At 34.0% G+C, this 20,333-nt stretch overlaps 1 protein-coding gene across 1 annotated transcript; it reads left to right on the top strand.

Annotated features, from left to right (window-relative positions):
- The first annotated feature begins 5,400 nt into the window (after positions 1 to 5,400).
- Positions 5,401 to 20,281, top strand: LOC25494196 (myosin-17). Its single transcript, XM_013602982.3, has 39 exons — positions 5,401 to 5,635; positions 7,932 to 8,060; positions 8,354 to 8,497; positions 8,610 to 8,755; positions 8,842 to 8,998; positions 9,185 to 9,243; positions 9,523 to 9,682; positions 9,785 to 9,934; positions 10,013 to 10,149; positions 10,233 to 10,379; positions 10,585 to 10,686; positions 10,767 to 10,824; positions 10,915 to 11,016; positions 11,206 to 11,243; positions 11,450 to 11,576; positions 11,717 to 11,887; positions 12,008 to 12,139; positions 12,259 to 12,368; positions 12,557 to 12,617; positions 13,257 to 13,434; positions 13,673 to 13,878; positions 13,979 to 14,098; positions 14,195 to 14,293; positions 14,401 to 14,622; positions 15,322 to 15,461; positions 16,457 to 16,574; positions 16,660 to 16,710; positions 16,813 to 16,893; positions 17,023 to 17,193; positions 17,309 to 17,464; positions 17,567 to 17,773; positions 18,317 to 18,454; positions 18,528 to 18,598; positions 18,684 to 18,783; positions 18,858 to 18,914; positions 19,004 to 19,060; positions 19,149 to 19,229; positions 19,396 to 19,478; positions 19,572 to 20,281. Exons 1-39 carry the CDS (start codon positions 5,633 to 5,635, stop codon positions 19,693 to 19,695), a joined length of 4,593 nt encoding a protein of 1,530 aa, XP_013458436.1. The 5' UTR covers positions 5,401 to 5,632; the 3' UTR covers positions 19,696 to 20,281.
- The last annotated feature ends 52 nt before the right edge of the window (positions 20,282 to 20,333 follow it).

The raw sequence follows: 20,333 nt of genomic DNA, 5'->3' as shown, positions 1-20,333 counted from the left end.
GGGTCTCAAAAAGCTCACATAAAATATACCTGAGCTTTTTTGGCCCTAGCTCATTTAGCCCATGTACAAATTAGGTTGGGCTGGGTTAGCCTATCGGGCTTCAGATCGGTCCGCTATCAATACTTCAATTATTTTTTTTGACAAGATCAATACTTCAATTATATTTTTGTGAAAATAAATTATATTTAAAAAAAAATCAACTAATTTAAAATTTATTATTAAAAAAATTTAAATGAATAAACGTACTTAAAATAGATAAATCTAGCTAAAAGTTTTAAAATTCTGAAGTTTATAAAATATTAATTTGAAGTAATATATCAAGAGTTTAATTAATATTTAATGTTAATGTAAAAATTAATTACACATAAATGTCAATCCAATCACATTTTAGCAAAAAAATATTTTTTTTTACAAAAACAAAAGATAGATGTGAGTAACTAATATATCAAAATACATAAAAAAGAGTGAATAAATAAAATAATAAGAAAACTAAAGTGGGTCGGATTGAGTCATGGCCCACATGGTTTAGACCAGACTCTAGAATGAGTGGCTCAATTGTAAATGGGCTGAACTGACCCATTTGTGTTGTTGGTCCTCCCGGGTCTGATCGGACTGGATCAGACAGCCGATTTGACACATCTGCTTGCTGATGTATTGGATTCAATGTTTTAAAACCCGGACCGGTGATCGACACGGTCAAGGCACTGGGTTACTAGTTCATTGGTCAGATCACATGACTATTGATCTGGTCTATATACAAATATTTATGACCAAAATTTACATTATGAACGAAATTTTGATAAAAAAAATCTTGTCATATTTTTTTCTATTTAAAGTTCGTACATTAAAAAATTTATATTAACAGCTGCAAGTTAATTTCTTAACTACAACACAATTCAATTTCAAGCTAATTCCAATCCAAATTCAAATTAACTCATACATTAAACAATAGTACTGCATAAAAAATCTCACAAATAAGTTCTAATTCAGATTCCATCTTTAAAAGTTAAAACATAGTATGTTCTAAACATTGTTGGAAATCAAAATATAACAGACTTACAAACCCAAGTAAGTTATGAACATATTCAACAAAAAATAATAGAATTACAAACTGAAGTAAGTTCTAGACATAGTCGACTAATTAGAGCGGGTTAAACTGGGTCAACGGTCTGCCCACTGACCCGGCTGGGTCACACCGGATTTCAGCGGCTAATTGCATATCTGGTCCTGTAGCCTGCCCGAACCGCTGCACCCTCCGGTTCCCAGTCTGACCGATCCGACCAACCGAATCGATCTGGGCTTTAAAACATTGATTGGATTAGAGAGTTGCTCTTCTCCCATTTAGAATTGTTCATTTCCCTAAAAAAGACGAATGTGAGTTAACACGCATATGTGTATTTTTCAACATAAGTTCACTCAAGTAGCACGTAAATGAGTAAAAACAAAATGGAGAAAAGTAATTCTCATTAGATTGTCTAATCCTAATTAAATTTTCTAGTTTTTCTTTGAGGGACGTAAGCCCACTCTCTACAATTTATCACAAAAATATCTTGATTTATTAAAAAAAAGACGAAGTTGTCGTCAAAATTTATTTTATTGATCATTATTTGAAAAATCTATATTTTATCAATCATAATGATTAATAAAAATCTTTATAAAACTTTATAAAACTTGTTCTCTGAAAAGTATTCCCTCCGTTTTAAAATGAATGTCATTTTATGCTTTTACGCGTATATTAAGAAATGCATTAGTTAAAAGAACTAGAGATGTTATTTTACCAAATTATCTTAATCAAATATTGGTTTGTTTTTCATTAAAGAAAAAATAATACTTTGGAACTAGTGTATTTAGTATTAATTGAAGGGTATAATTCAAAAAAAAATTATTATTGCGTTGAAAATTGAAAGTGACATTCATTTTAAAATATATATATTTTTTTGGCTAAAACAACACTAATTTTAAAACAAAAAGAGTACGAAATGGATTCAAAACGAGCGTATCGCTAACAACTTCTTTTCTCATATATTTGACCAAAAGTTGATAATTCAGTTTATATTTTAGAATTAATTGGATAGTTTTTTTTTATGAAATAAAATTATTGTAATAGTTAATTAGGTAGAAATGAACCTGAAACGAGTATCAGTAACAACTTCTATTTTCCCCTAAAAACATTTTTATTTTAATATTTTAACCTTGATTAAATAAACTTTTAACTAACTTTTCTTTTCAAGGTATTTCTTTAATGAACGTTGACAGTAATATAGTGAGAGGGAGACACCCCCACAGTGCAATTTTAGTAGAACAAAATGTTTAGAATAACTAATTAGTTATCTTTAGAAAAAGATTATCATCCAAACATTTACATAGAATAATTTGAATTACCATGTCAAGTTATTTTACCTAAAAAAATCGTTATTCAAACGCGCAATGATATTTATTTTTTTGAAAGAGCACGCACAATGATATTGTTGTAATGTGAAAATAAAATAAAATCACAGCATATAAAACTCACGATACACGTTGGTGTTTGTCGTTATAAAATTACTTTTTCAGATAGAGTAAGTGAATGTTGGTTATCACCATGTATTTATTGAAATTGCACGCCGAGATTTAGGCAAATCAAATATTATTTTTTTTGTTGTAGGAATGGAAACAATATTCAGTCGATTTTCGGGTGAAAAATTCCAATATTAAGCTTACCATGGGCAAGGATAGTCACCTATCTCCGTCCGTTGGTATCGTTGGATTGATCAGTTTCAATTTATTTGGTTTGTCGGATGGGTGTGATGAGTTGAGTCAGATTAACATTCTCTAAAAAAATCAACAAATTAGCAAGATAGAACGTCGTAGTGAAGGATTGTATGGTTATACATAGAAATTTAATGGTCCAGTGATTCAATAACACAAAAAAAGCAAGATAATCATGGAAAATAATTAGATTGGATGGAGAATGGCGAATAGTATGATGAGATAAAAAAAAACACGAATCACTGATAAAATAAGTGATTGAGAAAGAGCTCCACACTACTATAGGAAGGGAAGAGAGGATAAAAAATATAACATATTGCAACTACGACCGTCAATTAAGAATTTGAGATAGAAGAGTAGCAAGTTAATGAAGGAAATTGATCTAGGTTGAGAATTGAGATTGTGAGTTGTGATGGCGGTTTAGGTTAAGCTATTAATGAAGGAAACAAATAAGGAGGGGGAGAATCAGAAACGATATACTAGAGAGAACCGAAAGAATCTAGGATTAGGTTGTTAACCCTTTTGTTTATCAGGGTTAGGCTTGGACTAAATTTGGTTTCTTTTAGTATGAGCTAAGCGAGGTTTGGGCTCTATATGTAAAATTAACACTAATATATATATAATTGTAAATATATGCACGTTTAGGGCGGTTAGTTTAGGGTACCGACGGGCCACTAAATTGGAACTAAACCAACCCATTCCTATCCACCTCAATCCAAAAAAATTAACTCATGAGACCCACCCACCCATTTGAATAATCCACCCGATTCGATTTTCAGTGGGCTGGATTGTCCGGCTTCAGTCGGACACAACATTTTTGTCCATCCCTTGTTCAAACTAGTACAGTGGATCATAAACAAACACACACCCAACATAACTAAAAATGAAAAAATAGCGAGTTTGTGAATAAGCTCACAGCATCAAAGTTAATAACATAAACAACAAGATGTCTATAAATATTGTAATATAAAATGATCAAAATACACATATCTTTGGATCTACAATGTTGGTGACCTAGTCATTGATTTAGTATACAATTGATCGAGGTTAATTTGTCAGTTTGAAACAAACAAATACCGTACTAAGATGGGAAATCAAATATCGTCACGCAAAGACGACAAATAAAACATGCTACATCGAAACCGAAAATCACAACAAAAATATGAAAGGAGAACCTGATATACGAAACCCAAAATCACCCTTTTTTCATGAATGATGAAAAGAAAGAAAAGATGGAGAGAAAGTATAACTTATATATCTAAAAACCAACCATAACACGAAGTATGCACTAGATAATTCACCAAACGTGCATTGAAAATATATTTTTCATTGACAAAATATGTTTCAACGTGGATTTCTTTTAAATTTGTCAACCATTAAAAATGAATTGAATTCACATACACCTGCTTAAAATGAATTCATTAACGTAAATTTAACCCGTGCATCTTCAATTTCCATGTATTTGTGCCTACATGAACTTAATTAACAAAATTGGACATGAGCTTCAATTCACGAAAGTGTACTTTGGTTTGTCGTGTAGAGTATGACTCTTGATCCATGCGAACTTGAGATATGTGGTCTGAAAGATGGAGATGTCTTTGAACCGCCGTCTTTCAATCAATAATTTTCATATTCTCTAGAGGAAGTGGTGTACTTGCAAACATTACAACGTTCAAGTCAAAGTTTTTCTTAATAAAAATGTATTTTATATTCTAAATCATTTATTTAATAATAAAATAATCAAATCGTTGTTCCTTTTTTGACAAAATCAAATTGTTGTTATCATCAACATTTAAATTAAAAATAAAATAAATTATTTTTTTAATGGTGAATCAAAATCTATAGATATCATTAAGATATTTATTTATCTAAAAATGAATTAAAATGTATTATACAAAGAATTGAGAGAATTATTATCCCAACATCTCTTAGAAGAAGAGAATATAATTTATTTTAAGTTTTTCCTTTTAACGAATGATAATGTATATTATATGACAAAAGAGATAAGAATTGTAATTCAAATTTATCTTAAGTGAGGAAAATATAATTTACTCTTAGAAAAAACTAAACTCTAAATCCAAAACCATTTAAGATCGGGTATGTAAGAGCCACCTCCAATGAGGAGAACTTCGCATTTTTGCAGGAGGTTAAATTCAAAAAGTTTGAGCAACAGCAAAAAAAAAAAAAAAAACCGAAGAATGGCGGTTTCGAAAATATGATAAAATGTGTGGCTTAAAGTGGGAGGAGAAATCTAAATTCATAATTTTGTCGTCCATTTCTCTTTTAATTATGCGTGCAAAATTGGATTTTGAGCCAAAAAAATAAAAAAGAAAAGAAAAGAAAAGAGCAAACAGCGTTATGTTTATGTTGTGCACACCACGAAAACGTTAAAACGCCAGCCAATCGCATTGATCTCCTTCTCTCCGACCCCACCCACCTCATCATCACTCAGCAGCAACACAAAGAAACCTCATTTTAAAAAAATAAATTTCAATTCATTAATTAACAATTAATTATTAAATAAATAATTATAAAAAGAAGAAAGAGAAAAATATTGCAAGGCTCTCCAGATAGAAAGAAAAAAAAAAGCAGCTGAAATGAAAATAAAACCTTTTTATTACCTCATTTTCTTTCTTTCTTCAAAAACAAAAAAGACTTTGAAAAGAAAGAGAAAAACCAGACACAACAACAAAACACAACACAACTATTTCGCTAGCTTCATACCTTTTGTTTTCTTCTTGTTTTCTTCATCTTCTAATTTTAGCTTCTTCTTTCTCTAACCTCTCTTTCAAATTTCAAAACTCTCTCCGATCTGACTCACCGAGTCCACTTTTCCGCTCCACTTGGATGAGTTAGTCTATACGATCGCTCCCCATTAATCGCCATGGTAATTTATTCCTTTATGTTACGTTTTTGATTCCTTCATTGATTTTCCTTTGACTTTCTCAGCTGCTGTTGTGTTGAATCTCTTGTACTTCGATTTTATTTATTTTATTTTTTATTTTTCTCTAGGCCTTACATAGCTTGGGGATGTTATTGTATTTACTCTTATGGTTTAGGAATTTTGATTATTTTTAATTTTTTAGAAATTATATTTATAATTGTCGATCTATGTATTACTGAAAAATGATTGTGTGAAATTAAGTTTGGTGAATATGAGAGGTTGATTGATAAGATTGGGGTTAATTTTGAATTCGAAATTATAAAAAATTTGTTTTTTTGATGGTTTAGATTAGAAGCTGGAGAATACTACTTTATGAATTTAATTATTGACTCTCATGACTAAGTCATTGGAGGGAAGTTGAACATTAAGAAGTAGTATAGTACTTCACCCGTCTCATTTTAATTGCCGTTTTAAGTTGTGAGCGGTTCTCAAGGAAATGATTGGTTGATTTCAATGGTAAAACAAGAACTAAAACTTCCTTATTACTTTTAGTTAGTGGAGGGAAATTAAATAAATAAGATCATATTAATGGGAAAAAATAATAGGAGTAGATGTAACATTGTTCTTCACCGGAGCATAATGACGTACGGACCAAGATACTCCAACGCTCAAGTAGTATTGAGGTTTTTCTCGGAATTAGAATGTGTACTTTTTAGCACTAGGTTGCTCCTTTTATAGATTGCTGAAAGTGCCACGTAAGCATAACGGTTAGGTGGTTACACCCTTTTTCCAGCGCATAGGCTGGGCAACCAGTCGACTATAGTTGGAGGGTCTAGATTGATTCTGGCATCCTGTTCTCTGTTCTGCAGCCCGTCACCTGGTGAAGGTGGTCCATAGCTGGACTTATGCACCTCATTGGGTCTTTGACTCCAGGATTGTGCCTTGACTGAGTCCGAAACGATATTGATTCAAAGAGTTGTGCTATTTATTCAAAAAAAGAGTTGTGCTATTTATTCAAAAAAAGAGCTGTGCTGTTTTTTCCCATGAGATGAATCTCATGAATGTGTAAGAAGAGAGAGTTATTAACGGGAACAGAAAAAGTACAAGAGGAAGAAGTGAGAGAGAGTTATTTATGTTTTTTTACTTCAGTATTTAGCCTGGTACTCCCTCCGTATTTTATTATAGGCCACTTTTGAAAAAATATTTGTGTTTTATTATATGTCACTTCACAATATCAATGCATCATTAATGATTCTTTTCCTATCATACCATTTACTACGCTCTCTACTTTATATTCTTTTAATATCTTTTTCTCACGTCTTAATAAGGGATAATTTTGTAAAATCACTCATAATTTCTCTTTCCAATACAAAATGACATTTCTTAATGTGTGAAAATGTCAAAACGACTTATAATAAAATACGGAGGGAGTAAACAAATAGTGCCAAAGTTACAAATTGCTTTTTGTATCGGCGAGTATTATCCTTGATTTAAATATTAACGATCATAGCATTTGCACTAGAAAAGGAAGGGCTGGTATGTTCTTGTCGCAGACATTCTGAACTATGTAATAAAGGGAAGATTTTATTCTTGCAAATGCCATGGAATACTTTTTTTCTAATAAATAAACTTAGCATTGGTGATTTGATATCAAGAGAAGAATGACGGTAGTCAAATTAAAACGAATATTGATATACAGTTGTGCATTCTGCATAGATTTGCATGAAATTGTTCATTCATGGAATCATGGTGGTGTTTCATACTCTAGAAGTTGTAAATATATTGGTAAAATTTAGTTAGGCCAGATTTTATTTATTTTACGCTTGACAGTCAATGCTAGTTCAAAGCTGCACGGTGCCCAGCTCCATGACATTGCTTTGATTGTCTATGGCTTTAACATTTTTTTGGTTTTGTTCTTTCTTCTTTATCATCAATTATTATTCTTTCTGTTAAATGAAAATAAAGGGTTGATAATGCCATTTTGCGGCCAGGAGCTCCCATTCATTTCCTATTTTTCTCATTAACAAGTCGATTGCATTGCATATATGGCTTTAGTAGCTATAGCACTAACTGCAGAAACCTACTTTATCTTCCATTTTACGTTTCTCTCTTGGGAACATTAGCTTCAATGAGAAACTGTATAAGTTTTAGCAGATGATATGTCTTATTAAATACCTACATATAAAATGTTCATTTTTAAAATTAATCTATTGCCTGTGAATGATTCTGTGGAATATCAGTAGCATTTATCTGAACTAACATGTTTCCTTTGAATCTTCAATATGTTTGTTTTTTGCAGTCTGCACCAGTGAACATAATTGTTGGTTCTCATGTCTGGGTTGAAGATCCAGCACTAGCATGGATTGGTGGAGAAGTCACTAAAATCAATGGCGGAGAAGTCCATGTTCGCACCGGAGATGGGAAAACAGTAAGTCAAACTGTCTGTACTGTGTGAGAAATCGTTTGCATAGATTCTCTATTCTGTATATTGTTTTTGGGTTTTTGCAACTGTTTATCTAGTACTTCTCTGAGATTCTAGCAGAGTGGGTTGCATCGCTTTTGGGGATTATAAAATAATTTTCTTATACAATGCAATCTTGTTAAATTGGGCCTTTGATGCGTATTTAATATCCTTAGTTACAGAATTTCCAGCTTTGACCTGTAATTAGATGAGTGACCAGAACTTATTGTAATTTTAACACTTTGGAAATCTGGTTGCAGGTTGTCAAAAGTATCTCAAAGGTTTTTCCCAAGGATAATGAAGCCCCACCTGGAGGTGTAGATGACATGACAAAATTGTCATACTTGCATGAACCAGGAGTTCTAAACAACTTGGCAACTAGATACGAGCTTAATGAAATCTATGTAAGATTCTTAGATATCTATTTTTCATTTAATAACAACATTGTTTAAGTTGTGTAAGAGTAAAACTTGTGAGTACTACTACAATCACGCCACTCCTTCATCATCATTGCAGACATATACTGGAAATATCCTGATTGCGATAAACCCTTTTCAAAGGTTGCCTCATCTATATGATACCCACATGATGCAACAATACAAAGGAGCTGCATTTGGAGAGTTAAGTCCCCATGTTTTTGCAGTTGCAGATGTTGCATACAGGTGATAGATGTCAATATAATTTTATTTTCGTATGTTCTGTATGTATGGTTTGTTTATGACCATGTTTATGTTTTTATTTGTGTTAGGGCAATGATCAACGAGGGAAAAAGCAACTCAATCCTGGTTAGTGGTGAGAGTGGGGCTGGTAAGACAGAGACAACAAAAATGCTCATGCGGTATCTTGCATACCTTGGAGGCCGATCCGGAGTAGAAGGGCGGACAGTTGAACAACAAGTTTTAGAAGTATGATGTAGCAGCGTTTTTTTGTTTTGTTTTGTATGCTCTGTAATTTTTATTATGCGCACTACTTTATTACTTTTAGTTCATTTATATTATTTCATTTTATTTCCGGTTTTGTTAGATATGTAGGATTTTAAAAGAATTGGAAGCTGTTTTCTCATTTTTGCTCCTGTATTAATTACTTTGCAGTCTAATCCAGTTCTTGAAGCATTTGGCAATGCCAAAACAGTGAGAAACAATAATTCAAGGTGAGTGCTGACAAATGCATGAAATATAAAGTAAAATGAAAATTGACATAAGTGTAGTTGGGCCAAGTGATTGTGGCAATGTTATTTCATAGAAGAATTGAGATATACCAGTTCAGTTAGTCATTGGCTAAAATCTATTAACTCTTAGAATTGTGGGTTCTATTTGCCAGCAATATGTTATTCTAATCACACTACACAATAGAAAAACATTGTTTTCTTGTTGAAATTTGATTTGATATAAGATGTATATTTCATGTTCCTCATTATTTTGGGATGCAGTCGTTTTGGTAAATTTGTTGAGATACAATTTGACAACAAGGGAAGGATTTCTGGGGCAGCTATACGGACTTATCTACTCGAGAGGTCCCGTGTTTGTCAAGTTTCAGATCCTGAGAGAAATTACCACTGTTTTTACCTTCTCTGTGCAGCACCAGCTGAGGTAAAAATATTCTATATAGTTATAGTCTCCTCTACCTTTGTAACAAGATCAGGTTCTATATTAATATTTCATGTGTGTTGATGATAACTCCTTATTCTGCAGGAAAGAGAGAAGTTTAAGCTGGGTAATCCTAGCTCCTTCCATTACCTAAACCAATCCAAGTGTTATTTGCTCGATGGAGTAGATGATGCTGAAGAATATCTTGCAACTCGAAGAGCAATGGATGTTGTTGGAATCAGTGAGGAGGAGCAGGTTACTCTTCCGGAATCCTTCTTTAACAAAATGGGATTTCTTTCGATGTTGTTTTAATGATATATCCCTATATTTCAGGATGCAATTTTTAGGGTCGTAGCAGCAGTCTTGCACCTTGGAAATATTGAATTTGCAAAAGGAGAGGAAATTGATTCTTCTGTCGTTAAGGATGAGAACTCTAGGTTCCATCTTAATACGACCGCTGAGCTTCTCAAGTATGGCCGACATAATCCTTCTATGCATTACTGTATAATGGTTTTGTTGATATTCTGTATATTTTACCATGGAATTATTGTAGGTGTGATGCTAAGAGCTTGGAAGATGCACTGATCCAGCGTGTCATGGTAACGCCTGAGGAGGTTATTACAAGAACACTTGATCCTGTTGCAGCTCTCAGCAGCAGGGATGCATTAGCTAAAACTATGTATTCTCGTTTGTTTGACTGGTAATGAACCTTAAGCACTACTTTTATGTATATTATTGCAAGTCATGTTATAGATTCTCTTTCTTGCAATATGTTCAAAGAAAGAAAAAACTAATGAAAATATATATAGGACAATGAGTTATGTGATTGGATCGTAAATTTTCTAAATAAAAATTTCCTTTCTTCAAGGTTTCATATTCTGACAAATTCTCATTATTGCTTTCAGGCTTGTGGAGAAGATTAATAATTCAATTGGGCAAGATCCAACTTCAAAATCTATCATTGGAGTTCTTGATATCTATGGGTTTGAAAGTTTTAAGTTTAACAGGTAAGTAAATGACTTCACCTAGATTTATGGTCTAGTACTTCAGTATTTAGCCTTGTATCTGATAAATATCGCTTTCATAGTTTTGAGCAGTTCTGTATTAATTTTACAAATGAGAAGCTACAGCAACATTTTAATCAGGTATGTTAGTTTCTTGTAAAATTTATGATTTTATATTCTATAATATTTTCTCCCACATAATTGAGTTTATTTTTTACTGAATGGTTGCAGCATGTCTTCAAAATGGAACAAGAAGAATACACCAAAGAAGAAATCGATTGGAGTTACATAGAGTTTGTTGACAACCAAGATGTTTTGGATCTAATTGAGAAGGTATTTCAGTGTTTCTTGCTGATTGCCTCATGACCAACTACAAGTATAGAATGTGTTTTCTCAAAATGTATAGCCTATCAAATCAAATGTTATTGTCGGGAAATACTTGCTTTCGTTATTTAAACACTTTCTCTATTTCATAAACAATAAATTCAGGTAATGATGATTTTAATATTAATTCTTTTGCAGAAACCTGGAGGAATAATTTCACTTCTTGATGAAGCCTGGTATGCATTTGCCAGCCATTTCATTGTTAATCTATATCGCTTTTAAGTTTGATAGAAACAAGATGCATTGTCTTTTCTGATGCTACTTTCTTTACTATCTTAGATTTATGATTGTATGCTATTGCCAGTTTTTTTAAAGTAGGAGAGATGCAAGACTTAATATCTGGCATTACTTGAACTCATGTTAGCCTTGTTGTGTGAAACAGCATGTTTCCTAAGTCTACGCATGAAACGTTTGCTCAGAAGTTGTACCAGACATTCAAAAACAACAAGCGCTTTATCAAACCAAAACTTTCTCGAACTAATTTCACAATATCTCATTATGCTGGAGAGGTATTTTTGCTCTTTTTATTTATTTTATTGCATGTTTCCTTTCATGACCTTATATTTATGCATTTATTTAATTATTATCTATTGAACTGTTGCTTTAATATTTTGTTTGCCTTGTTTTTGACTATTTCTCCTTTGTCCAGGTGACATATCAGGCTGATATGTTTCTGGACAAAAACAAGGATTATGTGGTGGCAGAACATCAGGATCTGTTGATAGCCTCAAAATGCTCCTTTGTGGCAGGTCTATTCCCCCCCTCTCCAGAAGAGTCTTCAAAATCATCAAAGTTCTCTTCAATAGGATCTCGCTTTAAGGTATTAATTTATACCATTCCTTTTCTGAGCTCTATTGTGTTTCATTATTATACAGTCTTTGTGACATTCCTAGTTCCTACCTCAAGTTCCTAGTAAATGACACATTTCTGAAAAATGCAGTCACAACTTCAGTCGTTGATGGAGACCCTAAGTTCAACAGAACCTCACTATATTAGATGCGTGAAGCCGAATAATGTTCTCAAGCCTGCTATTTTTGAAAATGTCAATATTATCCAACAATTGCGCTGTGGTGTGAGTATATATCTACTCTTCTTGTCTTCATTAACTTTACATAATTGAGCATGAAATGAAAATATCTTTGGCATGTGTTTACATTTGATAACTGTCTGTCTCATTGTTATTTGCTTTAGGGTGTTCTAGAGGCAATTAGAATCAGCTGTGCTGGATATCCTACAAGACGGACCTTTTATGAATTTCTCAACCGATTTGGTGTTCTTGCCCCTGAAGTTCTGGATGGAAAGTAAAGCTCATCTCCTTGTTTGGCTGTTTTTATATTTGAATAAAAAAATGACGTTTTAGTTTTCATGCAAACTTATGTCTCGTATTTATATGTTATCTAGAGCAGTTATTATTTTATCAATGGGTTATTGGCTTCTTTTGCTTTCTTGTTGTGCTTGTTTATTTGTTAATTGTTTTGTTCCTTTTCAGCTATGATGACAAGGTTGCATGCCAAATGATCCTGGGTAAAATGGGTATGAAAGGCTATCAGGTGATTCAGTTCTCCTTATAACTTTGATATGCTGGTGATTGTGTATGGGAGGGTCAATTTTATAGAAGAGGATCAGCATACGTATGCCAATCTTTGAATTGTTCGTTACAGAAATGCTAGTAACACACTGTTTCTCACATACTATTATTGGAGGAATGTTGCGTGGTTCCCAATATATAACTTGGGTCCAGTATCTATTTGGTGTGTGGCCCATATAAAATTCACCTTAAAAATAAAGAGTACATTTGAAAGAGTGTGGTCCCATTAGTCTTTATCTTAAAACACACATACATGATAGTCGCCGCTTCCAAGCACATCTGCAGCCATACTTTTTTATCTAATTAGCAAGTACCATGTCATTATGTTGATTTAAAGCATTAAGCATACTCATGACTGATGAGGCTTGTGGAGCTTTTGGAGGGACCTATGCTATTTAATACAGACTATCCCAGTGAAAAATTTTACGAATACACCAACTAGACATATTAGCTTTCTGCAGTCTCTCTATAATTTCTGTAGGACTTACAGTGACTCCTGAAGAGAAAATTTGCTTTATTTTTTATTTCATGACTATTACCATTTTCATCTAGTATTTTGGTGACCAATGAAGTCATACAAGATTTTTGATGGTTTACCCAGATAGGAAAGACAAAGGTTTTCCTAAGAGCGGGCCAGATGGCTGAGTTGGATGCAAGAAGATCTGAAGTCCTTGGAAATGCTGCTAGAATCATCCAGAGGCAAACACGTACCCATATTGCACGAAAGGAATTCATTGAATTGCGTCGAGCTGCAATTAGTTTGCAATCTAATTTGCGAGGTATCCCTAATCTTCTCTTTTCATGCTTGCTTTTTGTTGCAACCTTCTTTAGTGGTTTGTGATATTATGAAGCCTATGGCATATTTATCCCCAGTTGCTTTGGTGTTTTAATTTGTAGTATTCTAGAACCCATTCAGCACTTAATTAGTTGGGATTTTCTCACAACATAGGTTTCCTTCTCATGATTTGGTCTGTATAAACTAGTTTCCTTAATGTGATGCCTTTCAATGACAACTAGGAATATTGGCCCGGAAGCTTTATGAGAAGTTGCGACGTGAAGCTGCAGCTCTGAAAATAGAAAAGAACTTCAAAGGATACATTGCGAGGAAATCTTACTTAAAAGCACGATCATCTGCAACCATATTGCAGACAGGTTTAAGGGCTATGAAGGCTCGTGATGAGTTTAGATTTAGAAAGCAAACAAAGGCTGCAATTCGAATTCAGGTGCTCTTGTTGATCTTCTTAGTTCGACTGTTAATTTGAGAAGAGGAAATCTTGCAATCTTTTTACCTGCTTTAACAATTTTTCCTGTTTGTCTTTTCAGGCTCATTTTCGTCGCAAAATTGCATATTCATATTATAAAAGATTGCAAAAGGCTGCGGTTGTTACTCAGTGTGGTTGGAGGAGCAGGGTTGCTAGAAAGGAACTTAGAATGCTTAAAATGGTTCGGATGATGCTCTCTTTCACGATGCTTGTGTAAAAAGTGCACTACATCTTGCTTTATTTGCTAATGGAGTGATATTTTGTTCATTGCATCCAGGCTGCAAGAGATACAGGGGCTCTTAAAGAAGCAAAAGACAAACTAGAAAAGCGTGTTGAAGAACTTACATGGCGTTTGCAAATCGAGAAGCGTTTGAGAGTAACTTCATTATCAAATATTCAAATACATCTATTGCCCTTTTAATGACCGACATAATTTTGCAAATTTTAGTAGCATAAACTTATATGACTTTGAACTGATTACAGACTGATTTGGAAGAGGAAAAGGCTCAAGAGGTTGCCAAGTTACGTGATGCTTTACATGCAATGCAAATACAAGTTGAAGAAGCAAATGCCAAGGTCATCAAAGAGCGTGAGGCAGCACAGAAAGCTATTCAAGATGCACCCCCAGTTATTAAAGAGACTCCTGTTATAATTGAAGATACCGAAAAGATTAATTCTTTACTGGCTGAAGTCAATTGTTTGAAGGTAGGTAATCTTTGATTATATAATTAATGATACACCACGATTTTAATAATTTATAGAATTTTCCGAGAAGTAATTTGTAGGTTGCTTGTAGGAAATAATGTTTAAAAGGGCAAATGTATGCCTTCTTCAACTATATCATTCAATATGTGCTAGTGCCTTTTTTTTCTTTAAACTTTAACTTTGACTCTGATTGATTCTCTTAAATTAATGTTCAAGGGATCCTTGGATTTCATTACATCTTTTCAAAGATACTGATTGATTAATTAATTATATATCTTGGAGAAATTGCACTTACATCCCTTCAGGCCTGCTTGAAAGACACACATGTCCCCTTTATATTTAATAAACACTCACCACCCTTTTTTGTTCAACTCCAGATTCGGTGAGTTTTTGTTCAAAAAATAGGAGGGTGTGTTTGTATCATATAAGCAGACTTTGAGGGGTAAAGAGTGCAATTTTCGCTTATTTATACATGATTTAATGCTGAAAGCCCATCCTGAAAGAAAGTGGGATATCTACCTTTTCTGTTAAGTACAATCATTGATAGTTGGATTGGATAGTATTAATATTGTTACCATTCAATCGCTTTCTGTACGTAGAAAGGACAGTCTAAGAAAAAAAAATTACCATTAATTGTTGTGTGCGGTACGATTAGCAACATAGTACTTATTGAGTCCCATTGTTTAATACCTGATACAGGAATCATTGTTATTGGAAAGAGAGGCTAAAGAAGAAGCCAAAAGAGCTCAGGCTGAGACTGAAGCAAGAAGTAAGGAGCTGTTTAAAAAGGTCGAGGATTCTGACCGTAAAGCGGATCAACTCCAAGAATTGGTTCAGAGGTTAGTAATGTTTGAGGAGTAAAAAGCGCTCTTTAGTTATGAGTAATAGTTTGACTGTGCTTATATACAAATCTATTGCTTATAAGAAAATACAAATCCATCAAATTTCTAAATGAAAGAACTGACCACTAAAGTACTAGATTAGATATAACACATTTATCTGCTTTCACCTAATAGCTTAAACTTTTGAGATGTTTGATTCATTACATGGTATTTGTGTCTCTATGACCAAGTTCTTTTGAGATTAAGTACAAGCTTTGTGAGCCTCTGCACTTTCTGTGTCAAGTTCAAAGGTCTCTTGCTTGAGAATGTGTGTTTGATATAAAACCATGATTCACGTGCTTTCATCTAACCGTGTTAGATTTTGGGATATGTCAAGAGTTCCACATTGAACGAGATATGACCTGAAAATGTGTATATAAGTGAGGGCAGTACTCACCACGAGCCGGATCCAAGCCCATTTAACAGGATATATACATATTGTTCAAATCCTAAATGCATCAACTTTTATTTTAACTTATATTGTTTGATTTTTCTATCCTTCAAATATACAATGCACGCAACAATTACTTCTAGTCTACTACTCCCTCTATTCCAAAATAAGTGTCATTTTAGAAACAAAGTGTTAACATTTATTACTTTGTTTCAATTCTACTCCAAATTTATAGTGTTGTGTGCACAATTTCCATGTCATTACACTCCACTGTGCATTTATGACAATGACTAATACTCAATAGTTTGTAATGACCACTTTTAAAATTGTTACACTCATTTTTTATTTTTCTTAATCTCTGTCAACAAACCTTAATCCACATATATTTTTGGGACAACGGATGTCCCATATTTTCCTTTCAACCATTTGTTCACTCATGTAATTTTTTGTACCTTTGGATGAGCAATCTAGTTTTTATGTTTCTCCTCTCCCCGTTAATAACCATATATACCTTTGTTAATATAAAGCAATTAAAATTTAAAAATAACTCCATACAATGCAGATTGGAGGAAAAAATTTCCAATTCAGAGTCAGAAAATCAAGTTCTTCGCCAGCAAGCATTGGCTGTATCACCAACTGCAAAATCTCTTGCTGCAAGACCTAGATCAGTCATTATTCAGGTAAGAAAACATTCATGCGGTCATTGCAAAACTATGGTATATGAAGAGGAGGGACTCACAATGAGATTTTGTGCATGAAATGCAGAGGACCCCAGAAAACGGAAATGCTCTGAATGGTGAAGCAAAAACTCCATCAGTAAGAGGACACTTATCTTTTTATGAATATATATCAACAACTCATTTCGGTAATGAGACATTTTGTTTAATTTGTTAAACTCTTACCTTCCGTATATCTTAGGATATGACTCTTGCTCTATCCAATGTACGTGAGCCTGAATCTGAAGGAAAACCACAGAAATCTCTCAATGACAAACAACAAGTGAGTTGCTACATAGATGTACTTAACAATATTAATATGTGATACATGCTTTAAATTGAATTTTCAATCTAGCCATATTGCCCTTCGTTTTCTTGTTCATTCCTATTTAAATTTCACTTTTTGGTTCAGGAAAACCAGGACGTGTTGATCAAATGCATATCGCAAGATTTGGGATTTTCTGAGGGCAAACCTATTGCTGCATGCGTCATATATAAATGCCTTCTACACTGGAGGTCATTTGAAGTTGAAAGAACAACCGTCTTTGACCGTATCATTCAAACAATAGCTTCAGCTGTTGAGGTAACACAGCACTTTTGGAATACTTGTATTGATATTCACGATGTAGTGCTTTTGCAATTCATCAATTTTTGAAATGCCCAAAATATTTTACTAACACTGTTCTGCATCATTGAAGGCCCAGGATAATACCGATGTATTAGCCTATTGGTTGTCTAATACATCTACTTTATTAATGCTGCTCCAACGCACCCTCAAAGCAAGTGGAGCTGCTAGCTTAACACCACAACGCCGAAGAACAGCATCATCTTCTCTGTTTGGAAGAATGTCTCAAGTAAGAAGCAACTGCGCATCCTTTCTGAATAAATTGCATCACTTTATGTAGGGATCATTTATATTCTTACAGTCTGATATTGATTGCCTTTTGTGATTTTAGGGGCTAAGGGGATCTCCTCAGAGTGCTGGGTTGCCATTTATAAATGGTCGAGGTCTTAGTAGACTCGATGGTTTACGACAAGTAGAGGCAAAATATCCGGCACTTTTGTTTAAGCAACAGCTTACTGCCTTCCTTGAGAAATTATATGGAATGATACGAGACAACCTGAAAAAAGAGATATCTCCATTACTTGGACTGTGTATACAGGTAAAAAATTACCAGACATTTTTTGGGGGGAAATGAAAATCCAAATTTTGAGAAATTCCCATTGGTTAAGGGGCTTTTGCAATGAATTTATCATACTTGGATTTTAATTGAATGTCATACATATATGAGGGCAATCCTCACCTCACAAGCCGGTTTTGTGGGGTTGTGTACTTGTGTTAGAGCCCAACCACAAATTCTAAGATACTTGTACAATAATCATAACCTATATTTATTCAAATTAAACAAAATATAAGTTATTCATAGAAAATAAACTTTTCCCTTTTTGCATGCTAAATCAGGAAACAATTCATAGAAAGGAAAAGTTTTCATCTGTTAATTGCACCTGGACAATCTTCTTCTGTTATGTTAAGTTTTATTTTATGTTACAAGTAATCCCTAAATCACTAGTAGGTACTTGTGCATATTCTTTCACTTCTTTTCTATATGCAGCAGTGACGAGTGTTGAGCTACCCAGTAATCGACGAGCTTAATTCTCTGGTTGTATACATTTGTTCATTTTATTTTATGATAAAACAACTGCAGGCTCCAAGGACCTCCCGTCAAGGTTTAGTAAAAGGGCGCTCACATGCTAACGCGGTTGCTCAGCAAGCTTTAATAGCGCACTGGCAAAGTATTGTGAAAAGCTTGAACAACTCTCTAAAGATAATGAAAGCAAACTACGTGAGTTTCCCTTTCAGTTTCTGCATTTCTGTTATCTGAGTTTGATCTTAACCTGTTTGAAATGGTTTAACAGGCACCTCCTTTCTTGGTCCGCAAAGTTTTCACTCAAATATTTTCATTCATCGATGTTCAATTATTCAACAGGTAATCTCTTCCTCCCACTTTGCATTTCATGTCCTATTGCAGAATGCATGCTTTTTGATGGACTTAATCTGATCATTACTTGCAGTCTTCTGCTGCGTCGCGAGTGTTGTTCATTCAGCAATGGGGAGTATGTGAAGACAGGTTTGGCTGAATTAGAACAATGGTGCATCGAGGCAACAGAGGAGGTTAGCACCAAACAACTAATTCAGATTGTTTACTTTTCAATTTTACGATTTTTACCCCAATATATGGTGTACAGTACACTGGCTCGGCGTGGGAGGAACTGAAACATATCAGGCAGGCAGTTGGATTCCTGGTAACGTTCACAGTTTTCATACAAATTCAAATTCAACTCAGTATCGGTATCTATTGCATAAATGACCGGCTCTCATTTGTCTGTTTCAGGTGATACATCAAAAACCTAAGAAGTCCCTGAATGAAATAACTAAGGAACTTTGTCCAGTGAGTGCTTTCTCTCTTTCTATTAACTATTCATGAGCTTAAAATTTGCTCCGATTCTATTACTAAGTATAACATTTTTGCGTTGCAGGGTCTCAGCATACAACAGTTATACAGAATAAGTACAATGTACTGGGATGACAAATACGGAACTCACAGTGTGTCTACGGAGGTAAGTTAACATTGCTAACTTTTATGTTTATGACTATGTGTCATTAATTTCTTTGTAATATTTCTACGGTTGAATTGCACATCTTTTGTACAATTCCCAAGCTTGGAACACCTGCAATGTGATAAATCTCAAAACAAAGTAGCTGATAATTCTATGGACCACACAGGTTACAACAACCATGAGAGCTATGGTTGCCGAGGACTCTACTAATGCTGTCAGCACTTCTTTCCTATTAGATGATGACTCGAGGTATAGTATCAGTTCAGGAAACAGTCTAATATTTCTTTGATCGTCTTTGACTTCTCCGTATCATTTTTCTTTAACCTTTGGATATGGGTGCAGCATTCCATTTTCGGTTGATGACATCTCCAAATCCATGCAAGAAGTAGAAGTTGCTGATGTGGATCCTCCTCCGTTGATACGTGAGAACTCAGGGTTTGGGTTCTTACTAGCTCGCTCGGAGTAATACACAAATAATCGTTGATTATGCCTCTATCGCTCCATCTTACGGGTATCCCCGGGTCACTGCACAAAGATGCAGGTGCCAAGTTGTGCATATAATTTTATTGTCCTCACGTGTATAGTATATTTTTGCTAACTCAGGCTTCTATTATTGGTGAGTTGCCTGGGTTAATTCATTATTACCCGTCAAGTTTCATCAACACGAGGGGTTTTGTTAAGAAGCCATGTCGCAAGGCACGTGACAAATGGCGATCATAGGTACAGCCATACAGGTTGTTGTCCAGTCATTGTTGTTGTCACACCTGCTCAAGGTTTTGTTTTTTCTTTTCATTTTAGGTTTGCGAGTCTTATACGTGGGTGCAATTAGTTACTCCATGTATCTAATAGTGCATATTTATTTGATGTGGTTGCTATTTGTATTTGCTTGTGCAATTTTTTTATTAAACCTAAGTTAGTTTTTTTGAACAGCTGAGTTATAATGAGATGACTCAGTGCACCTGTACAGACGTGTGATCATTTATTTGAATTTCATTTATATTTTTTTTAACTGTATCTCTTAATATTATCATCTTGAAAGCCACTTGGTACGATATTATTTGGATTACTAAAATAATTGCATGTTACTACTGGATGTTGCCGATT

This window comes from Medicago truncatula, chromosome 4, assembly GCF_003473485.1.
Source record: "Medicago truncatula cultivar Jemalong A17 chromosome 4, MtrunA17r5.0-ANR, whole genome shotgun sequence".
Lineage (NCBI taxonomy): Eukaryota > Viridiplantae > Streptophyta > Magnoliopsida > Fabales > Fabaceae > Medicago > Medicago truncatula.
The sequence above is the reverse complement of the archived record's forward strand: the minus strand, read 5'-3'. Positions and strand labels throughout refer to the sequence as shown.